We start from the raw sequence: 23,616 nt of genomic DNA on the forward strand, positions 1-23,616 counted from the left end.
TTTAAAAGGACATTTAATAATTGTCATGAACCTGAACAGAAGTGTAAACATTATAAAGCTTCCAAAAAGTCTACAGTCCATACATCATCATAAATAATCAGCGGCCACAGGTAGTAATTACAGGATAAGTCATTGAATTTCCATTGATTTCTGGCTACATACAGTGTTTTACTTCTTATTGTACATTTGAGACAAAACCATTGAAATGATTATCTGTGATGTGTGTAACAGAAGCAGGAGTAGAGATGAGTCATAATGTCAGTTACAAAGCAATATCTTCCCAAAGTTAGCTAACATTAGCCACCGTTAGCTACTGGTTGTACCAGACCAAGTAAGTCTGTAGCAGCAGTGAAATGAAACAAGCACAAGGCTGTTTAACTGGGAAAGAATGAGATTGTTCTGCTTTCAAAAGTTACACAGTGTTGTTTTAACCCAATAAATTGTGTCTTCAGATACACAGTATAATGTCTTGATAATTAGCAGGTATGCAGGCTTGTTTCTAAATAGGAATAGTTGTTTATTAAGTAAATATCCATTGATTTACGATTCTGATTATATTGTCAGATTTGACTCTGAGTGGGACCCTGAACAAAACTCTATTATAGTAATTACTTTTATTAATAAGAGCACTTGGTATCAGATGAGCAATTACGGTTTAATGAAGCACCTGTTTAGTGGGATTCTGAGAAACGAGGCTAAACTGAGCTGCTGGACTTCCATCGTGCTATTGCCATCTTCAGGGATCTGTTGGGGGTGAGGAGTGTGGTCTGTAGAGGCAGGTTCGTCATGGGACTGGTTTTGTTCTTGCCCCTGATCCAGCTTTCAATGGACTCTCGCTCGTAGGAATATCCATCTATGGAGAAGGCACACATTATTACACCTTATATACACTCTGGCATAAATGTATTGAGCGTTTGGTCGTCTAACCTGCGGCGATGACTGGCTCCTTCATCAGCTCTCTGGTGATTGGGCACAGAAATTCATCTGGGGCCTCTGAACCGCTCTGCTCTGCCCTCAGGGCCTCAATTTTCCTCAGGAGACGACCGCGGAGGCCCACAGACTCTGTGAAACCAAGACCCTGTTCAATATTCTGTTCAGCACAGCAGGCAAATGCAGGCACATGTGTTGCAATGTCTTGTAACACTTCAAACTTAGTGCAGCAAAGGTTGTTTGTATCCAACATTTAAGCATTCATCATCAAAGACTTCACATAAACAAAGTCATCTTCATACAACTACACGCTCATGTTAACTGCAGCACGTCTTCAGTGTCTTTCTGTGACACTGAATCAGCGAGGTGACAGACACTCAACAGAAAGCTCTCTGCTCTCTCAGATAAGACAAACGCGGGGATAAATCTGGACCTCTCCTCGATCAATCTGCGCCGAGACACACGGAGCCAGACTCATTTACTGCGTGACGATGACTGTTTTACAACAAGCGAGTTGTCTCCCCAGTGGAGTTTGTGTGGGTTGTAGTTTAAAGTTGACACCTCTCATTATTTCACTGGGAAATAAAACTCAGACAATTCAAAAGAGGAAAAATCACTCCACACAAAGCTTCACGTCTCCGCCTGCTGACAGCACCCTTTTAATGCTGCACATTTTAACCACCAGCTATGACTGAGGGATGACCTTTGCAGATTAGTGGTGTGTCGTCGTGTAGTGGCGGAGCCGCAGAGATCTCACACAGACAATGATTCAGTGATGTTCTTCCCGTCTGCATCCTCAAGTCCTGAGGAGATTTTCTCAAATATAATTTTTGTTAAATCAACTTATTTCACATAAAGATAACATCCATCCGTTTTCCTGTCTATATTTCACTGATTTTTATGTATATCATGGTGTGAGGTATTTCATTAGGGGTTGCCAAATTCGAACAAATCATTATAAATTCAATTTAATCCAGGTAATGCGAGAGAGACCTGAGTACAGCTGAGGAAGTAGGTACAACCAGTCACGCACAAGCACATACAAACCGCATCAGAAACAATCACGTCTCTAAAAAGGTCCAAAGTTAAAAGCTTAAAATCACCAAGCAAGTCCTTTTTAATTCATAACGTTTATATGGCGCAAAGTACTGAAGGCAGTCTTCCCAAGTTCAGTATTTACTTGTGGGGTATCGAGACGTGTCAGGATCTGGTCTGGGTCTTCCTGCTGCTACTGAGGACCAGCCTACTTTTTCATATTCATGCCCTGTAATGAAACGCAGGTTGCAACAGAAAAAATATAACAGGTTTTTTTTTTTTTTAATCCTCTCCAAATGTAGGGCGTTAACAAGTCACATTTTATCGGTTGGGACTAGTTGAAGATATCAGTATTCTTTTTTTCTTATTCTTTTTTTTAACTGTAATGATAGAAGTGTTTCTGAGTTGTAGCGGAGGGGCACAAGTGATTCACATGTGCTGAGAAAGCTTACTAAAGCATCTGGTTTTAGGTTAGAGTTAATGTCTTTGGAAATCATGTCACAAAATACCAGAACAAATTGAATTTGGGAACGGGTGATTAAACTTATGGCTTAAAGTTGCTTCTGACGAATATGTGGCACATGGGAGAGACTGCAATGAAAATGTTATATGATGATGATGATGATATATGATAGAACAATTCAATTAAAAAACACCAAGGCTATAAAATAAAATACATTACGTATGCACTGACAAGCAGAACAACATCAAGCTGCCCTTGTTCTCACCACTGAGACCAACGATAAATTCCTCTCTATAGACAGGCACTTTGCAGTCTGTGCATATAACAGCATCACCAAGGCAACACAAATATGTATAAACAATAAACTCAGCGGCTGCAGCACACATAAAGCTGACACACACACACACACACAATGCTATGTTGCTATGCAATGCAGCAGTTATTGACGTTCTCCTCTGGAGATTGAGTTGCACCAATAAGTGAGTTTGTTGTTGTACTTGTGAGCTCCATGAGGCTCTCAGCAATCTGCTCGACGTTCAGCTTCTCTGCTTATTCATTTAATGTAGAATATAACCCTCCACTCAGCTTCTTCTGTCCCACTGTGCTCCTCAAATGTTGTTTTCTACCTTTTTGAGCTGAATGAGTGCTCAGTGACAACAGGGACTAGTCAAAACTAGGCCATGAAGGTAAAAGTTCATAAACTACATGAGCGTTTTAGCTACATGTACACCAGGCAAGCTGATGGTCGTCAACGTTGTGGGTGGTTCAATTTAGGTCACTCAATGCTCGTCGTGCTGCATCAAATCAGTGATGCATTAAGGTAGACTATAGATGCAACCTTTACATTAATACTAACCTTAATGCCTTCGTCCTTAACTTTATTGTACGTTGTGCAATTTTTGTCCTGTTTACACACTTTTGTTCCATTTTCACACACACGGCTTATCATGACTTTTTCATGTGACTTTTGTTCTTAATGTGTAACTGATACGACTTGAAATGTAGCAAAGTACAAAACTTAAGATGAGAAAAATACTTAATACTTAGTAAAATGACAAAAATCACACAAAAAAAAACCTACTTAGTTACATTAAATGTAATTCATTACTTCCATCCCTGCTGAAACCCTTCCTCCCGTATATCATAATGTATTGGAGCACTAAGCTCTGAAAGAAAATAATCTAATTATAGCACATAATCAGTCTCCAACAACCTGAAGAGGTCTTAATTAACAATAATCAGCGTCTGTTGCTGCTGAGGACCGGCTATTTCTCTCACTGCAGCAACATGAAGTGTTGTGTCTGTCTTTCTCTTGCAGTCATTCATAGAGTAGGATGGGGGGGACGGATGGAGGGAAGAAAACATTCAAGCACCACATCACAAAGACTATGGTTCCTTGTTTCCAAGAACCAAATGTCTTTCAAACCCTGCGTGCAACTCTGCTGACGTAACAAACAACGTCACAAGAAATTACAGTGCTCAATCAATCAATAACTTCTCTCGATGAAACATGTTGAACTGTTTGAGTCGTCTGATTCATCCAGGGAGCTACTCTTGGATGGAAAAACTGCGCTCAACATCTCTATAAGGTGATGTGTACGTTTTTCATGGTGGCACTAGTCATGAGTACTACACTGTCCGCTTTGCATTTAGACTGATAATTTGATGAGATGCTACAATAAAACTGCAGAATGAGCTTGTCTCCACAGTGATACGCTTAATTATATCCGAGAGAAACTTTTATCTCCCCTCCCCTTACTCAAAGATTCATGAATATTTCATCAAGCAAATCTAATTTGCTCTGTGTGTGTGTGTGTGCGCGTGTATGTGTGTCTATGCACACATTTACACAAACAGCACGCATGGAAAATGATAGTTGATGGTTGCCGAGCACAAAAAGGACAGGAGATGTGGCAATCTGCTGTTTCCTCTATCCTCATTCTAGCGGTAATGATGGGAGCTGTCCTCCATACCAAACACATGGAAAAAGGACACTCAAGTCCTGCAGTGCAGGTTGGAATAACAGTTGTATTCTGTGTCTACTGCTGTCCAATTAAAGCAAAACACAACAACAGCCAAAAGGGTGTTTTTACCGTGATTAAGGGTGGAACTTTGATGCAGCTTGTTACATGATTACAGTTGACACAAAGGACCTGTAATCAGAGTAAAGACAGCTTTTCAGGGCTTTATAACATTCAAGGCAGCTTGTGAGCGCCTGATAAATTCCCTTCAAAACTGTGGTCAGAATGACAACTGAAACTACCAATATTAAAATACTGACTAGGAAGCAGCAAAGAGGACACACATCTCTGCCAAGGATGCACAATCTAAGGTTAACAATCCCCTAAATTTGTTATTTCACCAGTAGAAAATAATGAGGTTTTAACCTGCGGTGAGAATTTGTGTACCTTGGTAAAGCGATCAGATCTATTTTTGTTATTTATAATTATCATTTTCTACTCTAATATATGCCTCGGTGTTCAACAATACAATATATTAATGTATTTGTACAATATATATGTATATACACACATGCACATATATATACACATGTACAGAGAAAATGCTTCTTGTTGGAGATGTCAAGCTACTGATGGCACATTTATGAATATGTTGTGAATCTGTCCAAAAATTCAAACTTTCTGGATAAATATACAGGATTAAATTCAACATTTCAACGCTCCGCTGCCCTATTCGTGTTGGGAGATCTCTCCCCACTTACAGATGTCTCCCCCCGCCCTGCGGATAGTGAGTGGATTCAAACAGTATTGATGTTGGGACGTAAGCTTATTACCACATACATAAAAAACACCAGCTGCCCCGGGTGGATTACTCAGGTTGGGCGAATTGCAGCATCTGAAAAATTGTCATTAAGCTGTCAAATTGGGGCCAGATTTTCATACTAAATGGCCCCTTTTTTTTTTTTTTTTTTTTTTAAGAGCATTCCATTAATGTGAATCAACAGGATATACTCCTCTGTCACTAGTATTATTACTTTATGTAATGATGTAATGTAACTTTTCTTTCCTCCACTCATGGCCTTGCAGTTTAACTCATGCTCAGTCTTACCAGAAAAACCCTTATGTTCAACTTTGGGCCCTCTTTAATGGTAATTATTTTTCCTATTTTTTCAATCTATGTAATATATATAGTCAATTTTTATTTGTATAGACCAATATGACAAACCACAAATTTGCCTCAGGGGACTTCACAATTTGTACAGCAATAAAACATCTTCTGTCCTTCGACCCTTGATTCAGATAAGGAAAAACTAAAAATAGACTTTTTTTCTCTCATGTAGTAATATGTACTGTATATGTATATGTGAGAGATCTTAAATAAAATATCAAAGATCAAGTCTGTTCTGATAAAAAAATGAATTAATTAGTTGAATTTTCCCAATGAGGGGAAATTACAAAACAGAATTATGCAAAAGCACAGGATTTATAAAGCAGATGTAAAGATGTAGATGCAGATGTGACTGTGCATATTTCTTTCTTTGTGCACACGCAGACTTTTAGTTGCAAGTTTTATACATCTGGTCCCAGGTGTTATGGATGAAGATGCAAGAACCACATGATGATGACCTGGCTCACTTTCCACCAAATGTAACCTAAATCTATCGAGCAGTTTTGAACTTTTCCTGTTAAATACCAGACAAACAAACACAGGAAGACTGAAAACACACATTGTACATTTGATGCTACTGAAGTCTACAGCATGTCCAACTACTGCGGGGGGTGGGGGGGGGGGGGGGGGGGGGGGTAAAGCTTTTTATTTTCTGGCTACAGTTTTTATAGTGACTTTCCACGCTTAGACCTTGGACGACCGTGAATCTACCAATCTTATTTTCAGAGGGATTATCATTGTTTGTGACGTAAAGGTCATCCTGTGGGGTACTGTCCTCGCAGCGTGATTTGTGTTTGTATAAGCGGACAGAATCGCTGCTGCTTTATAAATCAGATCACTATTTGGGAAGAGTTTTGTGTGTGTGTGTGTGGGTGTGTGTGTGTGGGTGTGTGTGTGTGTGTGTGTGTGGGTGTGTGTGGGGGGGGGGCATAAATCAGAGCAATGATAAAAGCGGCTTACATTACACTATCCAATTCAGGCTTGTCATGTTTTAGGGTCAAACAAATCCCCATGAAAACACTGAATCCCAGTGTCCCTGTTAATGTGTTTGTTCTGCACACTGACGTACGTGACTGTGTTTTATATTTCGTTCTCACCGATTCCCAGCTCGGCCGCCGTTTCCTTGTCCAGCTGGCTGAGCTCTGGTCCGTCAATGTTGTTGGCTTTAAAGACGCTGACGAGCCCCTCTAGTCCTTCCTCGCACAGCCAAGTCCGCACATCCTCCTCTGACCAATCAGCGAGCAGCAGCCTGGAGTGACCTGGCAACTTCCTTCCTGCAAAACACACAACAGGAAGGGAGGCATTGCTCTGCTGTTCCCCCTCCCCTCCCCCATCTACTGCAGGGAAACTTAATCTGATGCAAACAAACAATTTCCTCTCACACTCTTCAACAAAACAGACATATTCGCTCTGCGCTGATATGAGAGTGACAATTACTTTCCTGTACAGACACACACACACACACACACACACACTCCTGATCTGGCATGTGCCTACGAAAGAAATTAAAAAATAAGCTCATTTTAGGCTATTTTCCTCCACAAAAGGCAGAGTTTGATAACTCTTGTGACTAGTTATCTATGAAAATAACAAAAACACAGACAAAAATTAAATTTAAAAAAAATCGCGATTGACATCTTCAACAGCTGTCGGTTAAAGGTGATCTTTCCTTGGTGAGAGAAACACACCAGACAAACAGAAATCCTGCCCCAAGCACAGTTGTTCTCAGTGGAAGTGTTCAGGACAGTGAGCAGACTAGAGTAACACCACCTCCCTCCCTGCAGCTGACAGTCTGGAGTCTCCCAGTCTAGGAGACTGAGTCATGGAAACACTGTGCCAGAAGCAAGAAAACCTCAGAGCTTCGCTGCAGACTGGGACAGCTCAGACTACACTTTTTAATTATTTGGGCAGATGCACACACAAAGCTTTCTTCATCATCTCCCTTCATTCTGTTTTTTTCTTATTATCAACAAGTCCCGTGAAACAACCAAAACAAACAATGAACAGCTAATGAGAACTGTCTGTGTAGTCAAAGCCTGATATGGTTTATTCCTCTGTGTTATAGACCTCCATTGTTGTCCAGAAGCTGTATTGTTGCACTGGGTGACATGTTCCTTCATTATGATGAAAATGAGCCGTGTAGTTAATATTATGTAAAAACACATTCACCATCCTGCTGCCATAAATACTCAATAACTCACAAAATCTGTGTTAATCCCTGGCTGAAAATAGTCCCCAACAAATGTACTGTTAACATCTTTTAAAATAGTTAAAGCACCAAACGGTTTAGGCTCAAAGTACATTTCCAACCTGCTGCTATGTTATGAACCATCCAGACCTCTCAGGTTGCTTAGGAAAGGCTCCAGGGTCAAAACTAGTTGTACAGGAGCCGTTACTATTCACCAAGTATCAAGAACAAACTTCCAGAAAACTTGAAGTCTGCTCCAACTCTTGATGCTTTTAAAATTGAACCTTACAACTTTTAAAAAGGGCACCTGGCATCTGCAAACCCACGGTGTTTTCAATCACTCTGGTTAATTAGATCCCTAGTCAGGTTGAAGTTGGGTGGAGCTACACACCTGATATCACTATAAACTAATGAGAATGATGACAGGGTCGGTTGGTTGTTCCGCTCTAACAGGAGCAACAAAACAAACAGGTGAGCGAGGGAGACGTCAGACAAGTGCACTTTGTACCAAGCCGCAGCTACCACAACTTCAGTCTGAAGCCAGTGCAAATGTACCTTAAAGATGCCACCGACTGCTGCCAGATGCAGGCTCTAAAGGCTCCCTGACTCCAACTGACTCCCATTCAAAAAGCATCAACTTTGCTCTAGAAATACTACGTCAATCATTTGTTTCAACGAGTCATTTCGGTCTCAATTGCTAAATTCAGGCCTTCTAATAAGTGTGCTGGTGGTCATCTTAGAAATTATTGCTCCATTTAAGAAGATTTGAAGACTTATAGTAGCTTTGATTTCTGCTGTGTGGACGTTGATTGACAGCTGAGTTGGACTTTTGTCACAATATTTCTTAAGTTTAATGTTACTTAAATTTGTGGATATTTATTCATATATTGCACTGCAGTGTTGCTGCACTTTCATTTTTTACTCCAATTTTTATCTTCTATTTTATTATATTTGTAAATTCTACTTAATGTGTCTTTTTATTTTGTCTTACGCTTATCTAATATCTTGTCTTAATGCCTTTTTATGTTACTGTATATAAAGCACTTTAAATTGCCTTGTTGAATGTTGCGATAAACTCGTCTCTCATAATGTTTGATACTAACTACAGTACCATTTTTTAAGAAACTAATGAGCATTTTATATTTGGAATCCATTTTTAACGACTCATTAGGAGCAAATGGGCTGAGAAATTGTTGAGAGACAGACTTCTGCATTGATGGTTTTGGTCTTCTCATGGGATTTGTTGACAATAAGAAAAATATTGACTAACAGCAGCCTCATCCTTCAAAGCCAGTCAGTCACTATTACATTGTGTTTTTTTAGGATCCTCATCAGCTTCAAAACGCCGGCCTTTTCACAATATGTACTGTATAAACACCACAAAACACAAAATCACATGACAAGCTCTCAATCATATACAAAAAGACAAATCCGCCTGATACAAGAATAGCTTCAGGGATAAAAGTGTTTTCAACTGATCAAGTAATAAGATATTACATCATCCGAACACCTGTATCCAAAGCTTTCACACTCACGTAGTGCATGTTAAAATAAAAGAGCGGCTGTTACTACTGTGAAGATTTCTAAAGGCAAAACAGAGTGATGCATTTATTTACCTTGGCACACTGCCTGCCTGGATTCAGCTGCTGCAGAAAAACATAAAAGGGAATAACTTTAATATGTGAAGAAAAGAAAGAAAGAAAGAAACAAGATTAAAGGAAAGCAGAGACACAGAGAGAGAAAAAAGAGTTGGAGGCATAAAAAGGCAGATCTTCATGGAGATGGAATTTGCTTTGTCAACGTCAACCTGACTAATGGCAGATGGGGAGCTGCCCTGATGAAGCTTCAAGGCCTCCAGATGTCTGAGGATTATACCTTTTCATTTAGTATTCCAAATGTTGTCTTTCATGTTAGTTTTTTTTTTTTTTTTTTTTTTTTAAGAGGATTCACCTCAATAACAACAGCTCTCTGAGGATCTGTGATAGTTTGCCCTGCTGCACCGATAAACATCAATCATAATTCCTCCTCTAGGCACAGCAGCCAGACAGCAATACACATGTAATAGGAGCTTCTGCTGCTGGCTGGATTGCTCCCAAAACGCTCTTTTGGGAGGCTTTGGTGCTCCAAATGGCTTCTAAGCTTTGAACCAGTGCTAACAATCTGTTTTTAAAAAAAAAAAAAAAAAAAGAAAAAAGAGGAGTGATTGTGCATTTGGAGGCGCCAACCAAAACAAATCTCCATTCTGTACTCACCAGCTCCGATGTCTCCATCTCCTATTCTCCACACATGCACTGCTCTGTCCATGGAGCCCGTTGCAATCCACGGCATGGTGGGAGACATGGCAACGGCAGTCACATACCTGCAGGTTGGGAGGAAGAGGAGCAGGGATGAAATGTGATGGGGGTGTGTGTATGATGGGCACAGGAAGAGATCTGCTTTAAAAGTTAGGTTCCCTCTACCCTTAAAAAACCCGTCTTAGATGGTACAGTATCTTAAATCCTTTCAAGCACTTCAAAGCACTCTGCTGGTTCCCACCTGCGGTGCCACTTCAATGACTGTCTGGAGAGGGATGTACTGGAGAATATACTATTGCGTCACTGCTCCCAGTGCTTCTGGGAAAAACTAATCAAGCAAAAAACACCCGTTCGGATGTGAAACACTGGGACTCCTATTCTACGGTTTGTCTGGTAGCTGTACAGATTGCATACACATAGGCAGGAGGTCCGATCATTTACCTGTCGTGCTGTTTCAAAGTGTGCAGCAGGGTTCCTTGACTCTGTAAACAAAGTGCAAACAAACATGGACAGTCAGGAATGTGTGGCATCTCGGTGTTTACAGAATCTGTGATTTATCGTTCAGAAATCTTCCTCTGCCATGTTTAACTAAAGTAACACAGCTAAACAGTGTTTTGTGGGCTTAACTTACCGCGTCATATATTGCAACACTTTTATCCACTGAACTGTTGAATATTAAGAGAGTAAACAAAGTCAAGTTCATTTGCAGAATCCATATGCATATATTTGCATGATAGAAAAATAATCAGAAAAGAAAAAGGATTCTTGCCAAATAAAAAATAGACATTATTCAAATGTTTCCATCTAAGTGCAAAAAACAGAAGACAGATTAACCTTCAGTATGTTTGATTTAAAGCACAAATGGAGCAGCAGAAGGACATTGAGAAGCAACCAGAAGTTAAAACACAACAAAATACACTCCTCCTGTGGCCGACTGAGGGAACAGCAGCGTCAGTGCTCAGCAGTGGCATCTGCTGTTTACAACTCAGGAAAAAAAGGAGCGTTTGAAACATGTAGGAGATTCATTTTGACTTAATTTCTCCCAAATGAGCAAATGATTTCACAGCGAATAATAAAAAACTCATGACATTGGGATACATAAGCCTGGCAGGCGTAAAGGTCAATATTTAGTTGGCAACACAGGAGGTGTTTATTAGTGCTGCTCACTGATGTGAAGAAATCAAACGGTGATTTATGTGTGTGTGTGTGTGTGTGTGTGTGTGTGTGTGTGTGTGTGTGTGTGTGTGTGTGTGTGTGTGTGTGTGTGTGTGTGTGTGATGAAACTGTCTTACCCTGAAACGACTAGCTCTCCATCAGAGGAGAAGGCACAAGACAGAACTGGAGCTGACTGGCTGGTGAGAGTGTGAAGCAGCTTCACGACACACGCTATGGTCGATAATACACACACACACACACACACACACAGAGGCAAGGTTAGAGTTCACAGCAAGATTGTGCTGCAACCTACTTCTGCAACCCCCCCACCCACCCAAAAAAAAGACTAAAATTCAGACAGACGCTCTCTTTCCCTTCACACGGTTCCCTCCTACAGTGTGACAACACCAAACTTTTTGTCAATATCTCTTTTTCTTTCTCTCTTTTTTTTTTCTCTCGCCGGCTCGCAGCTGTGCCTCCTGCTGACAGCCACTTGGAAACAAAAGATTTTCTTTCTGGCAATAAACCTGTGTCGGTCGACACTGTACAAAGACACTTGTGAGTACAAACTAATAGTTCATTGTGCAATTATTCCATGTGCCAAAACGAATTGGTCTATAGCAGTAATTAAATCACCATCCTGTAAACACACATGTATTATATCAAACCCTCTCCATCCTCTATTAGAGTTAAAAACACTGTTTTCAGCCTCTGTGGGAGGCTAATTTGTTATTTATATAAATATTCATGATCTTATGTGAAACACCAGTATGGCTGAGTAAGGTTAAAAAAAAAAAAAAAAAAGAATATCAACATAAACATTTAAGATTTGACACACAGAGCTACCAAAAAGGTTATTTCATTTAGATATGGCGCCATCAAAATACCAAAGTAGGCAGGGACATCAACAACAAACACACGGATGCCTGCTTTAATATCGGCCCCTTGCTTCTCTGAATCATCTACACTTCAGTCTCCTTCTCATAAAAGAGTGGATGATGCTTCAAGCATGCACTCCACTCACCGAGAAAACATACACGCACATTTCACAAAGGCAAACTCAGCAGCACAGCACCTGAAAAACTACATTTCAAAAAAGAAACGGCACAATGACAGACATTGTTCTGTGTCCCTCTACAAGCTGCTCAGAGATGAAAAATCCCCGTGGACTGCAGTGGGTCGCAAGCACGTGGGACACATTGCATCCTCCCCAGAAACAGTCGTTACCATGGCAACACATCTTAGAAACTAACAACATGGCGTGTTGGTGCGCTAACAAAAATACAGCCGTTGTGAATGTGCTAGAAATGTTCTTGTTCTGTTGGACAATGTCTCTGTGGATATATGCACCTGATTTCCTTCCAACTCTTCTACACACACACACACACACACACACACACATACACACACACACACACACACACACACACACACACACACACACACTGTCCTCTTCCACCGCTATATTTCAGCAGAATGTCTTAAAATGATCCATTATTAATGAGACAGTCTGCAGCTGATTTTTTCCACACACTAATAAAATTCTTCTATTCTGCAGAGAGATTTCAAGGTTAAAGCAGTCAGTTCTGTCTCTCCCTCTTCCTCTCTGGTCCTCTCGTGGGTGATGAGGTAAGAGGGTCTTCAGTTGAGGGAGCGGGCAGAGGGGGTAGGCCTACCTGCTCCTTCACGCTGGGAAACGATCCATATTTTCAGCCGGCTGTCCTGTCCGCAGGAGGCCAGTCGAAACTCCACACAGCAGCCGTCTGCAGAGCAAAAACAGACACTTTCTGAATGTTTATGCTTGAATGAGTCTAAATCCTACAAGACAAATATCATCTGACGGCTTGTTTGTGGAGTCATGAAAGCTTCTTTTACACTGTATGTGGCATAAAAATATTGTTTGAATTACAGCCAGATTTCCATGACAAAAATATGTTTTTTCTTCCTCAGTAGTGCAAAGAACAAACACTGTGAATCTCATTTTGGTTCAAGGATAATATACGACTCACATCTGTCAAATCACTAAAATGTGAATAACTGTTGTTAAAGTGGAACTACTTACTACTGAAGTAATAAAACTGTCCTCAGAGCAGTCTGTCAATCTTTTATTTATTTATTTATTTTTTTACAATTAATCGATACTGGTTGGTCTATAAAGTGTCATAAAATAGCAAAAAATAATGGCCAACAGTCCAAAATTTTACCTTTACTATGATAAAAACTGAGGAAGACAACGATCACATGTTAGAAGATGGAACCAGCAAAGGTTTGATACATTTGTTTGATAAATGACTTCAATAATTAATTCATTATCAAAAAAGTTGTCAATTGATTCTCTGTCAATCAACTAATGAATTAATAACTAATCATTCAGCATTAGTTATGTGTAAAATAACATTTTTTACTACCATAAATGAGTTTCCAAAAAACAAACTATCTGCATGTCTGGACACCACTAATGAAAACAGGATATAAAGAAAATATGTTGATTTGCGATTTTTGGTGAACTGACCCTGCAAAGACTCACCAACTTTGAACTGGGGTGCGAAGTTGCAGCAGGTGACGCCCAGGTCGTGGGCGTCCTTCTCAGCATGCAGGAGGCTGATGTCCACGTCCCAGAGTCTGAGGTCTCCGTTGGTGCAGCCGGTCACAAACATCTGGCTGCACGGAGAGAAGCAGCAAGCCACCACGCTGGCCTCGCTCACTGCACTGCATCTGTGAGGGAAAACGTTTAGATTTAAAATGACATCATCCACAATATGAAGACGGTGGTGTCAACTTATTTCATTAGAATTACTGATTCTGTTGCTCCAATCGAAGAACTCGTGTAGCTGATGGAGCTCACTGATCTCCATTAATCTCATGTGTCAACTGTAACCTGAAGTATTATTATTTCATTTGGCCCCAACTCTTCTCTTTTGAGTTTAACTTGTTTAAAGGCCCTGTTTACAACTCTAGTTTCACAGTCAGTCTTACATAAACACACTATTTTCAGCCAAATTTGGAAGAATTTTAGTTTTTTTTATTTTGAGAAATTTCATTATTGTGTTGTTCTCAGTGGGCGTGACTGTTGGAAAGATGTGATGTCACATATTTCTGTGCACCAATCAGCATTTTGCAATAAAAGCAGGACTGCAAACTGATGACATTTTCTGCTGATGATAAAATGTCATAGTGACAAAGAACATCACAAGCTCATATAGGCCAATTGAATTAATGATGAACTTAACACAGAAAAGATGTAAATCCTCACATTAGAGAAGTCTGAAGCAGCAAATATTTTAATTTTTTCTTGATAAAAGATTGGATTGTTTTAGCACTACTTGTTGGGTTGTTTTGCTTGTGTTGCCAGGGAGACGTCTCTATTTGTCAATCAATCGGATCAAGGGCTCCAACTAATGATTATTTTCATTATCGAGTAATCTGTCTATTATTTTCTCAATTAGTTGTTTGGTCTATAAAATGTCAGAAAACTGTGAAAAATGTTGATCTCTCTTTCCCAAAGGCCAATGTGTCCTCAAACGTCTTGTATTGTCTCAACCAACAATCCACAACCAAAAGATATTCACTTTACTGTCATAGAAACCAGAAAATGTTCACATTTGAGAAGCTGGAATCAGAGAATTTGGGTTTTTCTTATTAAAAAATGACTCAAAACAATCGATTATCAACATAGTTGTTGATTAATTTAATAGTTGGCAACTAATCGATTAATCATTGCAGCTCTACACTGAATTAAAGCTTTTCAGTGTTAAACCCAAGGATGCTTTCCCCAAATTTAACTTTGTAGTTGGCTGATGAATATTTATACAGAAATATTTCATTTAAACAAAGTTTCATGTGCTTTAAATGTAAATCAAAGGCTAGAAACCAGTTCTTTATTGGTCTTACTTGATGCAGTATATCCCAGTTTTATATATGACGTGCACTGGGTCACACTGTACCTGCGTAATGTCTTGGAGGGGAGGTCCCAGAGGGCCACGGTGCCATCAGAGGCCCCGGCCAGCAGCAGGGAGGAGTCGGGCGCCAGTGCGCACACTCGGAGCGGACTGCGGCCCGGATGCTGCAGCACCGCCGACACCTCACCTGTCTCCGAGCTCCACACGATGGTGGATCCATCTGTGGAGCAGCTGAGCAAGTAGCTGCCACAGGAGCTAAAGCAGCAGCAGTGAACCCCGTAGTCATGGCCCGAGAGAGGAGAGAAAGGAAGCTCCGAGAAATCCGCTGTGTTATAAATACGGAGGGTTTTGTCGCCGGAGCCCGTCGCCAGCAGAGACGGAGAGAAAGCGCAGCAGCTCACCTCGTCTGTGTGGTGTCGAAGACTGCAAATTAGTGACACCATTTTGTGACAGAGATGTATGTTGGCTCAGCAGAAGGGAGGAGTTCACACACAAGGTGGCGCAAAATGCTCAAACATCCGCCTGTGAGACGAGAGAGTTGAGAAATTGAGGCGAGTGACAAACAGCTGACAGCTGTCTGTCCGTCAAAAAAACACACAAACCTGCTCTCTGTGCGTCGTCAAGGGTTTGTCTTCAAGCACTTCCTCTTCCAACACAGCATTATAAAGTCTGTTTATCTTGCATAATTGTTATCAGTCATGTGACGCTGAGTTGCTGTGAGTTACTCAATGGTCAGAGTCGAATTTTCTCATTTTTGTGTCCGTTTGCAGTTTTTAATTCTCTCTACTGAAAAACTGATCCAATTATTTTACTATTATTGCTTCTGAAAGTGAGCAGTGAAATAAGCACCGTTTACTTAGGTAAAACTAATAATACCACAATGTAAACAATAATATTACTTTGGTAAAAGTACAAAGTATTTAAAGTACAATCAACAAAATGTACTTGGAAGTATCAAAAGTCAAAGTACTCATAATCCAGACTGGCTCTTATTAGAGTATAATTATTGATGCATTCATGTCTAATCAGCACTTTAATGTTGTTTCTGGAGCTGAATTTAACAACCTTATATATTGTTGGGTAGTTTTATCTGTAACAATGCATCATATTTTGTTTGTTGATCACATGTTTTGTCTGTAAAATCAAAAAATCTGCAAACTACACCTTTCAAGTACATGCAGTGGAGTAAAAAAGTACATTTCCCTCTGAAGTGCAGTAGAAATTGAATACTCAAGTTAACTACAAGTACATAAAACCTGTACTTATGTACAGTACTTGAGTAAATGTAATGTCCATCACTGGCACTGAATAAAAAAATCAGTCCATTTTACTTTAGTATTAAACCAATATCATCCAAATGGAGATGTTACAAATGAAATCCATAATTAGAAGTTGCAATTTATAGATGATCTACGATATAAATGAATAATAATAATACATTTAAAAAGGGGGAGATATTGAGGGCTTAACAAGGCTATTTTGAAAAACAGATTTATTTTATCCGTGTCACACACCCACTATTTAAAAATAAAGTTCCTACAAAAGTCACTACTCATTTCACAATATTGATAATAAAATACAGTTACTTCAAGCTGTCTTGAGATGTCTCCAGTGGACCGTAACACAGACTCACAGCTGGATTAAAGCCTGGCGCAGGTTTCATATCTGTCCACAGGATGTCTGACGAGGATCTGGCTGAAGGAGACGCTTGGATATGAAACACACTGTGCACCACATCAATTCTGTCCAGAGGAAAAGTTTAACCTCTTATGTAACCGTTTCCTACAGTACATTGTGCAGGACACACATACAGTACACACACTGAAAATAAGTAAAAAAAAAAAACCAAAACATCCATTGTTTAGAGGTCAGAGGTCAGGCACTGTAATACTGAGGAGACCACAGTGTTTCAAGAGGATATTCAGCACAGGCAACGTATGAAGTGCTACAATCATCCTTATGCATTAATATTTCACCAAGTCTGTACTGTATGTACAAACTTTACATGTTAGAAATAAGACTAGTGACATAAATGAACACTGTACATGTGTCAGCGATACCACTTTGTATTTTACACAGTTTAAATCACAAATGCAGATGAACAGTTAGTACTGCTGGCACCCTCGAGTCACAAAGCTGTAAACATTTTTTTTTGATTGGCTTGTTTAATAGTTGATAAAACAATCTTTAGATATTTTTTTTAAAGCTGAGTGCCGTTTTTCTTACTTTTTCCTTAGAAAAGACTGAATCATAACATAAATACTTGACAAAATAAATACAGCAAGTTATAGTACTGATGATAAAAAAAAAAGGTAATTGACCAATACAATATCAAGTACAAGAGTCAGTGCGTTTTGATCAAGAAAACGGTATTGCACTTTCATATTATTCATCCATGAAGTGTTTTCTCCCACCAGGTCCAGTAGGAGAACTTTGTACTTTCACATTGCACAATAGTGTTATTATAACCATGTATGTTAGTGTCACAGGTGAAGAGTTTGATATGTAGACAGCGTGGAAAGTCCTCACTTGAAATGTTTACTTCAGCAGTTCAGTCCATCGTTTGTCAAAGAATCTCCTCATGTTGTGGCCGGCTCGTCCAATCGCGGAATCGTCTTCATTAAATTTTTCACAGTTATCAAAAACCAGGTTCACGTCGATGATGAAAGTCTCCAAATTTAAGTACCTGTAATAATTAGAAATTTTGATTTATGTGCATTATCCAAATTAAAACAACTAAAATAATGAAATAGCATAAAATATATACACACGTTAAAAGAATGTTTTTACATGCCAACACTAAACTGAAAAAACACATACTGGTTGTTTGTGAGCTTTTCCCTGATGGTGGAGAAGTCCATGGGCCTCTTGATGACCTTCCTGTATCCGGGGACAGCTTTGAGGTTGACCGGCGTGAGGAAAGGCCAGGCGTCCTGATGAGCCTCCAGCTCAGCCAGCAGCACTCTGGAGAGAATAAGCGGCAAACAAAAGGTTAGCACTTTGCACTGCAAAAAATATAATTTCACTTCATTTCAAGGTACCTTCACCAGTTCAACATTCAGGATTCAGTATAACATGAAATGACACAGTAAAAAAACTAAACCAAGCACAGATGGAGGAAAAATAAACTCCGTGGTCACCTTTCAGAATATAATAAGGTGCTGAGAAATGCCAGACACGCTCACTTCTCTGAACTCATGAATAAGAACCAAAACAATCCTTTTTACAACCACTGACAGCCTGATAAATCCCACTTCTACATGCACCAGTGATTTTCTCTCAAATACTAAGTGAAGCGAATTTTCAGCCTACTTCAGAGATGACAACAATTAGAATGAATATTAATCAGACAAGGTCGGATAATGTTTTAGAAAGCACTAAGCACTGACAATATACTTTGCAGAGCTGATTAGAAAGGTGGTCTCTGAGGTAAAAACCCTCTATGTGCTGGCTTGACCCCATACTTACCCCATTTTTTAAAACTGTTTTTTACTGCCTGTCTGAGGAATTATTAACTATAGTAAAACTACTCTTTGTTCACAGACACCTTCACTGATGCATTTAATAATATAGATTGATTGATTTTAATATAGATTCTTCAGTTCTTAGTATCTACCGACCCATATCAAACCTTCCTTTCTTAGGTAAGATTTTAGACAGAGTTGTACTTTAACAGATAAATACTTTCATTAAAAATGACAATATCTTTCAGACTTTTCAGTCGCATCTCAGAGCCCATCACAGCACAGAGGCTACAATGGTTTAAGTGTTGAACGATATAAGAATGAACACAGATTCAAATAAGCTTTCAGTCCTGGTTCTCCTAGATCTTAGTGTGGCTCTTGATACCGTTGACCATGAAATCCTACTGCACAGACTTGAAAACTTGGTGAGACTTGGTCTCATGAATGGTTCTAAGTTGGTTTAGATCATATTCAACTGGCTGGGAGTTTTTTGTTTCCCTGGGTGACTACTCCTCAGAGAAAACAGACATAACGTGTGGCGTCCAGCATGGTTCTATTTTAGGTCCAGTCCAAGCAGCAACTTCTGGGGCTGAAAAATGAAGCCAACGAGATATTGCCAAAAACTGGAGTTCCTCAAATGGCCACTTGAGGCTGGCTCCAAAAGCAAATCAATCGCCATTGGACTCCCATGTTAAAATACCCAACTTTACAGAAGAAATAAACATGTTTACAGCCTCATACAAAAAACGGTTTTGGTCTCTATAGCTAATTTCCCCTTTCATGACAACTGTACAGGGGATGAATTTTTATATAACTCACCCGTTTAAATTTTATTAAGGCTTAAAGTTATGCATAATAAGATTGTGGCCGCTTTGAGTGACAGGTGGGTGCCATCACAGGCAAGTTGCTACCATGGTGACAACGCTGGTTAGGTAACGTAACCATGGCATAACCCCAGATTCACAGAGTACAGGCGTAGCCGTTGCTATTTCAATGTGTTTTCAGTTCGTGAAAGTTCATCTTGTTCAGTGTTTGGTTGCACTAAAAGATGCTCTAAGGAGTCAGATGTTCATTTTTTTCCAGTAAGTACATTTGTTTTAATGGTTTTAATCCTGTTTTTTGCTAGCAAAAATGAGCATTAGCATTATCACAGTTAACCAAAGACTGTAAATGCACCTCGCTAACCTAGCTAGAAGCTAGCGTTAGGGTCACGTTGTGGCTATGTCCATTATTTTTTCTACAGTCTAGGTCCAGTCCTCTTCAGCTTCTATATGCTACCCGTTGGCGATGTCATCAGAAAGCATAAAATTGAGTCTCATAGCTACGCAGATGACACCCAACTATACTATCTGTGTCTCCAGATGATCTTAGTCCCATTGATAGGTTAGTGCAATGTACAGTATATATGAAATAAATGTATGGACGTCATACATCTTCCTACAGCTGAATTAAGACAAGACAGAGATCATAATATTTGGGGCAAAAGCTCAGAGAGAGCAACTGTCTGTCAGTCACTAGCCCTTCATACCAAGGACCAGGTCAAAAACCTTGGGGGTATCTTTGATTTTGACCTCAGTTTTTGAAGCCCACATTAGAAATGTCATGAAAGTGTTCTTTTATTATCTTAATAACATTGTTAAGGTTAGACCATTTCTCTCTCAGGCTGACACAGAAAAAATAATGCATGCTTTTATAACCTCTAGGTTTGACTATTGCAATGTTCTCTTGTTTGGTCTACCTTAAAATGCTGTTGACAACTTCAGAGTGCAGCAGCCCGAGTGCTGATTAAGACCAGACAGAGGGCACATATCACAACTTTTTAAATAGTCTTTGCATTTCTTACTAGTTTTTAAATCACTGAATGTCCTGGAAGCAGCCTATTGCTCAGACATGCTTTTTAGATATGTACTTAGCAGATCCTTCAGATCCTCTGCAGCTGGCCTCCTAGTTGTTCCAAGGATTTCAACAAAAACACATGGGGAGCCACTGTGGCCCTAGTCTCTAGAACAATCTGCCTGAGGATATGTGGGACTCCACCTCTGTGGACATTTTTAAAAGAAACCTTAAGACACATCTTTTTAGCCTGGCTTTTACTTAAGGTGCCTTGTCATTTGGTGTTTTATTTATCTATTGTTGCTTCATTATTTTATTTGTTGTTTTGCTCTTTTGCGCCTTTGCTCACCTCTGTTTGTTAGCTTTTGTCTTTGTCGCATTATCTTTCGGTCATGTGCAGCACATGGGCTACAGCCACTGTATAAAATACACCATGTAAATAAAGATTGATTAAAATGATTCGTGACTGCACATTGATGAGTCTACTGTACAGCAGAGGAACTCATCTAAACCCTCATGCTGTATACCTCAGGAGAATAACAACATTCTTTTAACAATGAGATGAACTAAGGTAAATGCTGCTAGGTCCTGTGCATCTCGTTTGTAGTATGTGGTCATACCTACCGGCACATCGCCAGCTCATTTACACTGTTGTCTTTGGCTGTTTTGGCTTTTTTTGCACAGGAGACAGGGCTCTCATGCTTGGCCTGGGTGCTGGATGGGCTGTCGTCTCCTTTCCTCTTTCTGAACTCCTTGGTACCTTTCCTTGGCACACCACTGCTGCTGCTGGCAGCCTCTTCTTTGATGAGCTCTCCTGCCACAGATGGCTTACTATTTTGTTTTACCTCACTGCCTTTCTTCCCTCCTCCAGCTGTTCGGCTCTGTTGCTTCCTACTCCGGGGAGATTGACCACTCTCCTGAATGACAGAGCACAGAGAAGACTGGTGTAGAGTCACACAAAACCTGCCATATTTATAAGTGGGTATACGATACAGCTATGTTATCATTTGATAATTACAGGAGGTGAGGCCTCTCAGATCTACAGTAATAGTGGACTAATGAAAAGGGTCTCAGCTCTGTCATTAATCACTCAGGGCATGCTGATGTACCTTTGCTACACAAGTGGGACAAAACCAGTCGCCGTCAGGAACTGTGGTGATCTTGGGTTTGTGGCAGTAAGTGTGGCAGCCTTTGTCACAGCCATCACAAAGTAAGAGCAGTCCCTCATTATCCCCCTTTTGACATAGCTGACAGTGCTGGAAACACACCAAAATATATGTAATTACAAATTCAAAGATATAGATATAGTATAAGGTCACCACTATAAAATATTGTGATTCATGCAATACTGTGCAACCAGGCATACTGAATTAACATTGATTTATTACTGATTGTGCTATTATCTGATAGGGTTGTTGCCTGGTGATGATGTATTGATGCTGAAAACAAACATTTACTTTATTTTACCTCCCTTTAAGGAAGACAAGCTTTTTAGATCTATTGTGACACACTTGATTGTTTTATAAGATTATGTGTAAGAGACTTATGTATTCTTTTAAATTATAAGATAAAAAAAAACAACATCAATTCATATAGTAGTTTGGATTAAATGAAATGAAAAGCCATGCAGCCAAAAAGCATAGCTTGATCTTCTTTGTATTTTTAGTGTGAGCTTTAAATTGGTATCAATATTTATGTATGATTAAACTGTTGAATATATAAACAAGTTTATGATCATGAACAGAAAGAGAGAAAACAGGTGACACTAACCGCCTTCATGATGGATCGCTCCCAGGCAATGGATTTCTGCAGCTGCTGAATGCAAAGTGACAGCTGAGCTGAGCTGCGGACTTCACTGAGAGCTTTATGCCACAACCTCATCCCAGGAGACACCTCCTCCTCACTGCTGCTTTGAGATCACAGAAAGTCAGACTGCAGCATAACCATACAGTAATCACAAGTACAGTCAGTAACAATATTACACTGAACGATAACAACTAATGACTAACATCAACCAGTGAAAAAATGGGGACAAAATGCTGCTGCTGTTTAACTGAAGGGACTCTTGTTGAACAGAAGCAGCATACAGTGAGGTTAAGGGTCTAGTGTGGGAGGGACCCTCTTTCACCATCCTTACCAAACACTAGTGTATGAGCAGGCACAGTGACATTATCAAGTGTGATCTGAAAGGTTGTACTTAAGGGGCTCTTTAGGTACCTTCGCTCGATGTTCCTCTCCAGCTCTGCCAGCCTGGTTACTGCTATGTCAAGGGGGTTGTTGGGGTGCCGCACCACAGAGCCAGGGAGTTCCTCCTGGCTGGTTTCTCTCTGGCTCCTGTTCTCAGTAGTCGAGGAAGAGAAGGGCTTGTGCTCATGATAGACCAGATCCTCCCTCTCTGACTGCAGCTCAGGATGCATCCAGCCCTTAAGGGAGACAGCAGTAAAATATGACCATCTCGACATAATGTCATAGAAATCCAGCATTTTCACTGCGACTCCACACAGACAAGAGCTGTGGCTAAAATACAAATTAGGATCTTTTTTTGAGAGGTGACAATACTAACCACTGAGTCATTATGTATTATTTATTCATTAGTGGTTTATTTTCTGAATTATCATTTGTAAGTAGATGAAAGAACACAATGCTTATACCTTGACGTGCAGGCTGGCAGAGATGACTTTCCTCTCCAGATTCTCGACCTGCTGCAGCAGACTGATGTCCACCTCCATGGCCTGCTCCTCAATACACCAGCTCTCAACTGTCTCCGCGCTCACCTCCTGCTTTTCCAGCTCTGCCACATCAATCGCTGTCACCACAGATACAAACAAAAATTATACAGCAAACTAACATTAGAAAGCAATCTTATTGTATTCAATGCAAGGTGACCATGTACTATGTCACAAAAGGTCAAATAATAATACTTTTATTTACCTACATCACTGCATCCTGACTTTAAGAGAGTAGAGGAAATGTAGACTCACCATCTTTGCTGCTGGCACAGAGGTGGGTCATATACTCCATATGTTTTTGGATCTGCTTCTGCAAGACCCTCTCTCTGACGCCTCGACTATGAAGGGCCTTGACCAGGCTGCGTAGTTCCTCCATGTCTGACAGCCTCCACCAGCCGCGCAGCATCTCTGCCAACACACACATTCCCAAATTTACACTTCATGCACATTTAAACTGTCACACGTTATTTGTTTAATTTTAGCAACATAGGGAAGTT

The 23,616-nt window shown here is 40.0% G+C and overlaps 2 protein-coding genes across 10 annotated transcripts in view; both read right to left on the bottom strand.

Moving 5' to 3' along the window:
* Nucleotides 1-636: 636 nt before the first annotated feature.
* On the bottom strand, nucleotides 637-15,971 carry LOC121907132 (WD repeat, SAM and U-box domain-containing protein 1-like). 3 transcript variants are annotated; one of them, XM_042426525.1, is made up of 11 exons: nucleotides 15,139-15,686; nucleotides 13,722-13,909; nucleotides 12,871-12,957; nucleotides 11,332-11,425; nucleotides 10,671-10,704; nucleotides 10,481-10,521; nucleotides 9,998-10,104; nucleotides 9,362-9,388; nucleotides 6,655-6,831; nucleotides 928-1,062; nucleotides 637-853 (listed from the first exon to the last, which is right to left on the bottom strand). In XM_042426525.1, the coding sequence occupies exons 1-11, from the start codon at nucleotides 15,534-15,536 to the stop codon at nucleotides 696-698; spliced, it is 1,446 nt and encodes a 481-aa protein (XP_042282459.1). In that variant the 5' UTR covers nucleotides 15,537-15,686; the 3' UTR covers nucleotides 637-695. The 3 variants fall into 3 exon arrangements, with proteins under 3 accessions (XP_042282459.1, XP_042282458.1, XP_042282460.1); XM_042426524.1 differs by having other exon boundaries at nucleotides 9,362-9,391; XM_042426526.1 differs by lacking the exon at nucleotides 637-853 and adding an exon at nucleotides 4,522-4,581 and having other exon boundaries at nucleotides 979-1,062; nucleotides 9,362-9,391; nucleotides 15,139-15,971.
* Nucleotides 15,972-16,568: 597 nt separating this feature from the next.
* LOC121907130 (bromodomain adjacent to zinc finger domain protein 2B-like) overlaps nucleotides 16,569-23,616 on the bottom strand; it is a 62,462-nt gene continuing 55,414 nt past the window's right edge. For 5 of the 7 annotated variants that reach the window (XM_042426518.1, XM_042426520.1, XM_042426519.1 and 2 more), the window contains 8 exons: nucleotides 23,372-23,527; nucleotides 23,042-23,196; nucleotides 22,608-22,813; nucleotides 22,161-22,299; nucleotides 21,500-21,646; nucleotides 21,015-21,307; nucleotides 17,914-18,057; nucleotides 16,569-17,779 (listed from right to left, as the gene is read on the bottom strand). In XM_042426518.1, the coding sequence (XP_042282452.1) occupies nucleotides 17,632-17,779; nucleotides 17,914-18,057; nucleotides 21,015-21,307; nucleotides 21,500-21,646; nucleotides 22,161-22,299; nucleotides 22,608-22,813; nucleotides 23,042-23,196; nucleotides 23,372-23,527 (1,388 nt within the window). In that variant the 3' untranslated portion in view covers nucleotides 16,569-17,631. The remainder of the gene's footprint in view (nucleotides 17,780-17,913; nucleotides 18,058-21,014; nucleotides 21,308-21,499; nucleotides 21,647-22,160; nucleotides 22,300-22,607; nucleotides 22,814-23,041; nucleotides 23,197-23,371; nucleotides 23,528-23,616) is intronic. The other 2 variants (XM_042426517.1, XM_042426521.1) reach the window with 1 other exon arrangement.

This window comes from Thunnus maccoyii, chromosome 11 (genome assembly GCF_910596095.1).
Source record: "Thunnus maccoyii chromosome 11, fThuMac1.1, whole genome shotgun sequence".
Classification (NCBI taxonomy): Eukaryota; Metazoa; Chordata; class Actinopteri; order Scombriformes; family Scombridae; genus Thunnus; species Thunnus maccoyii.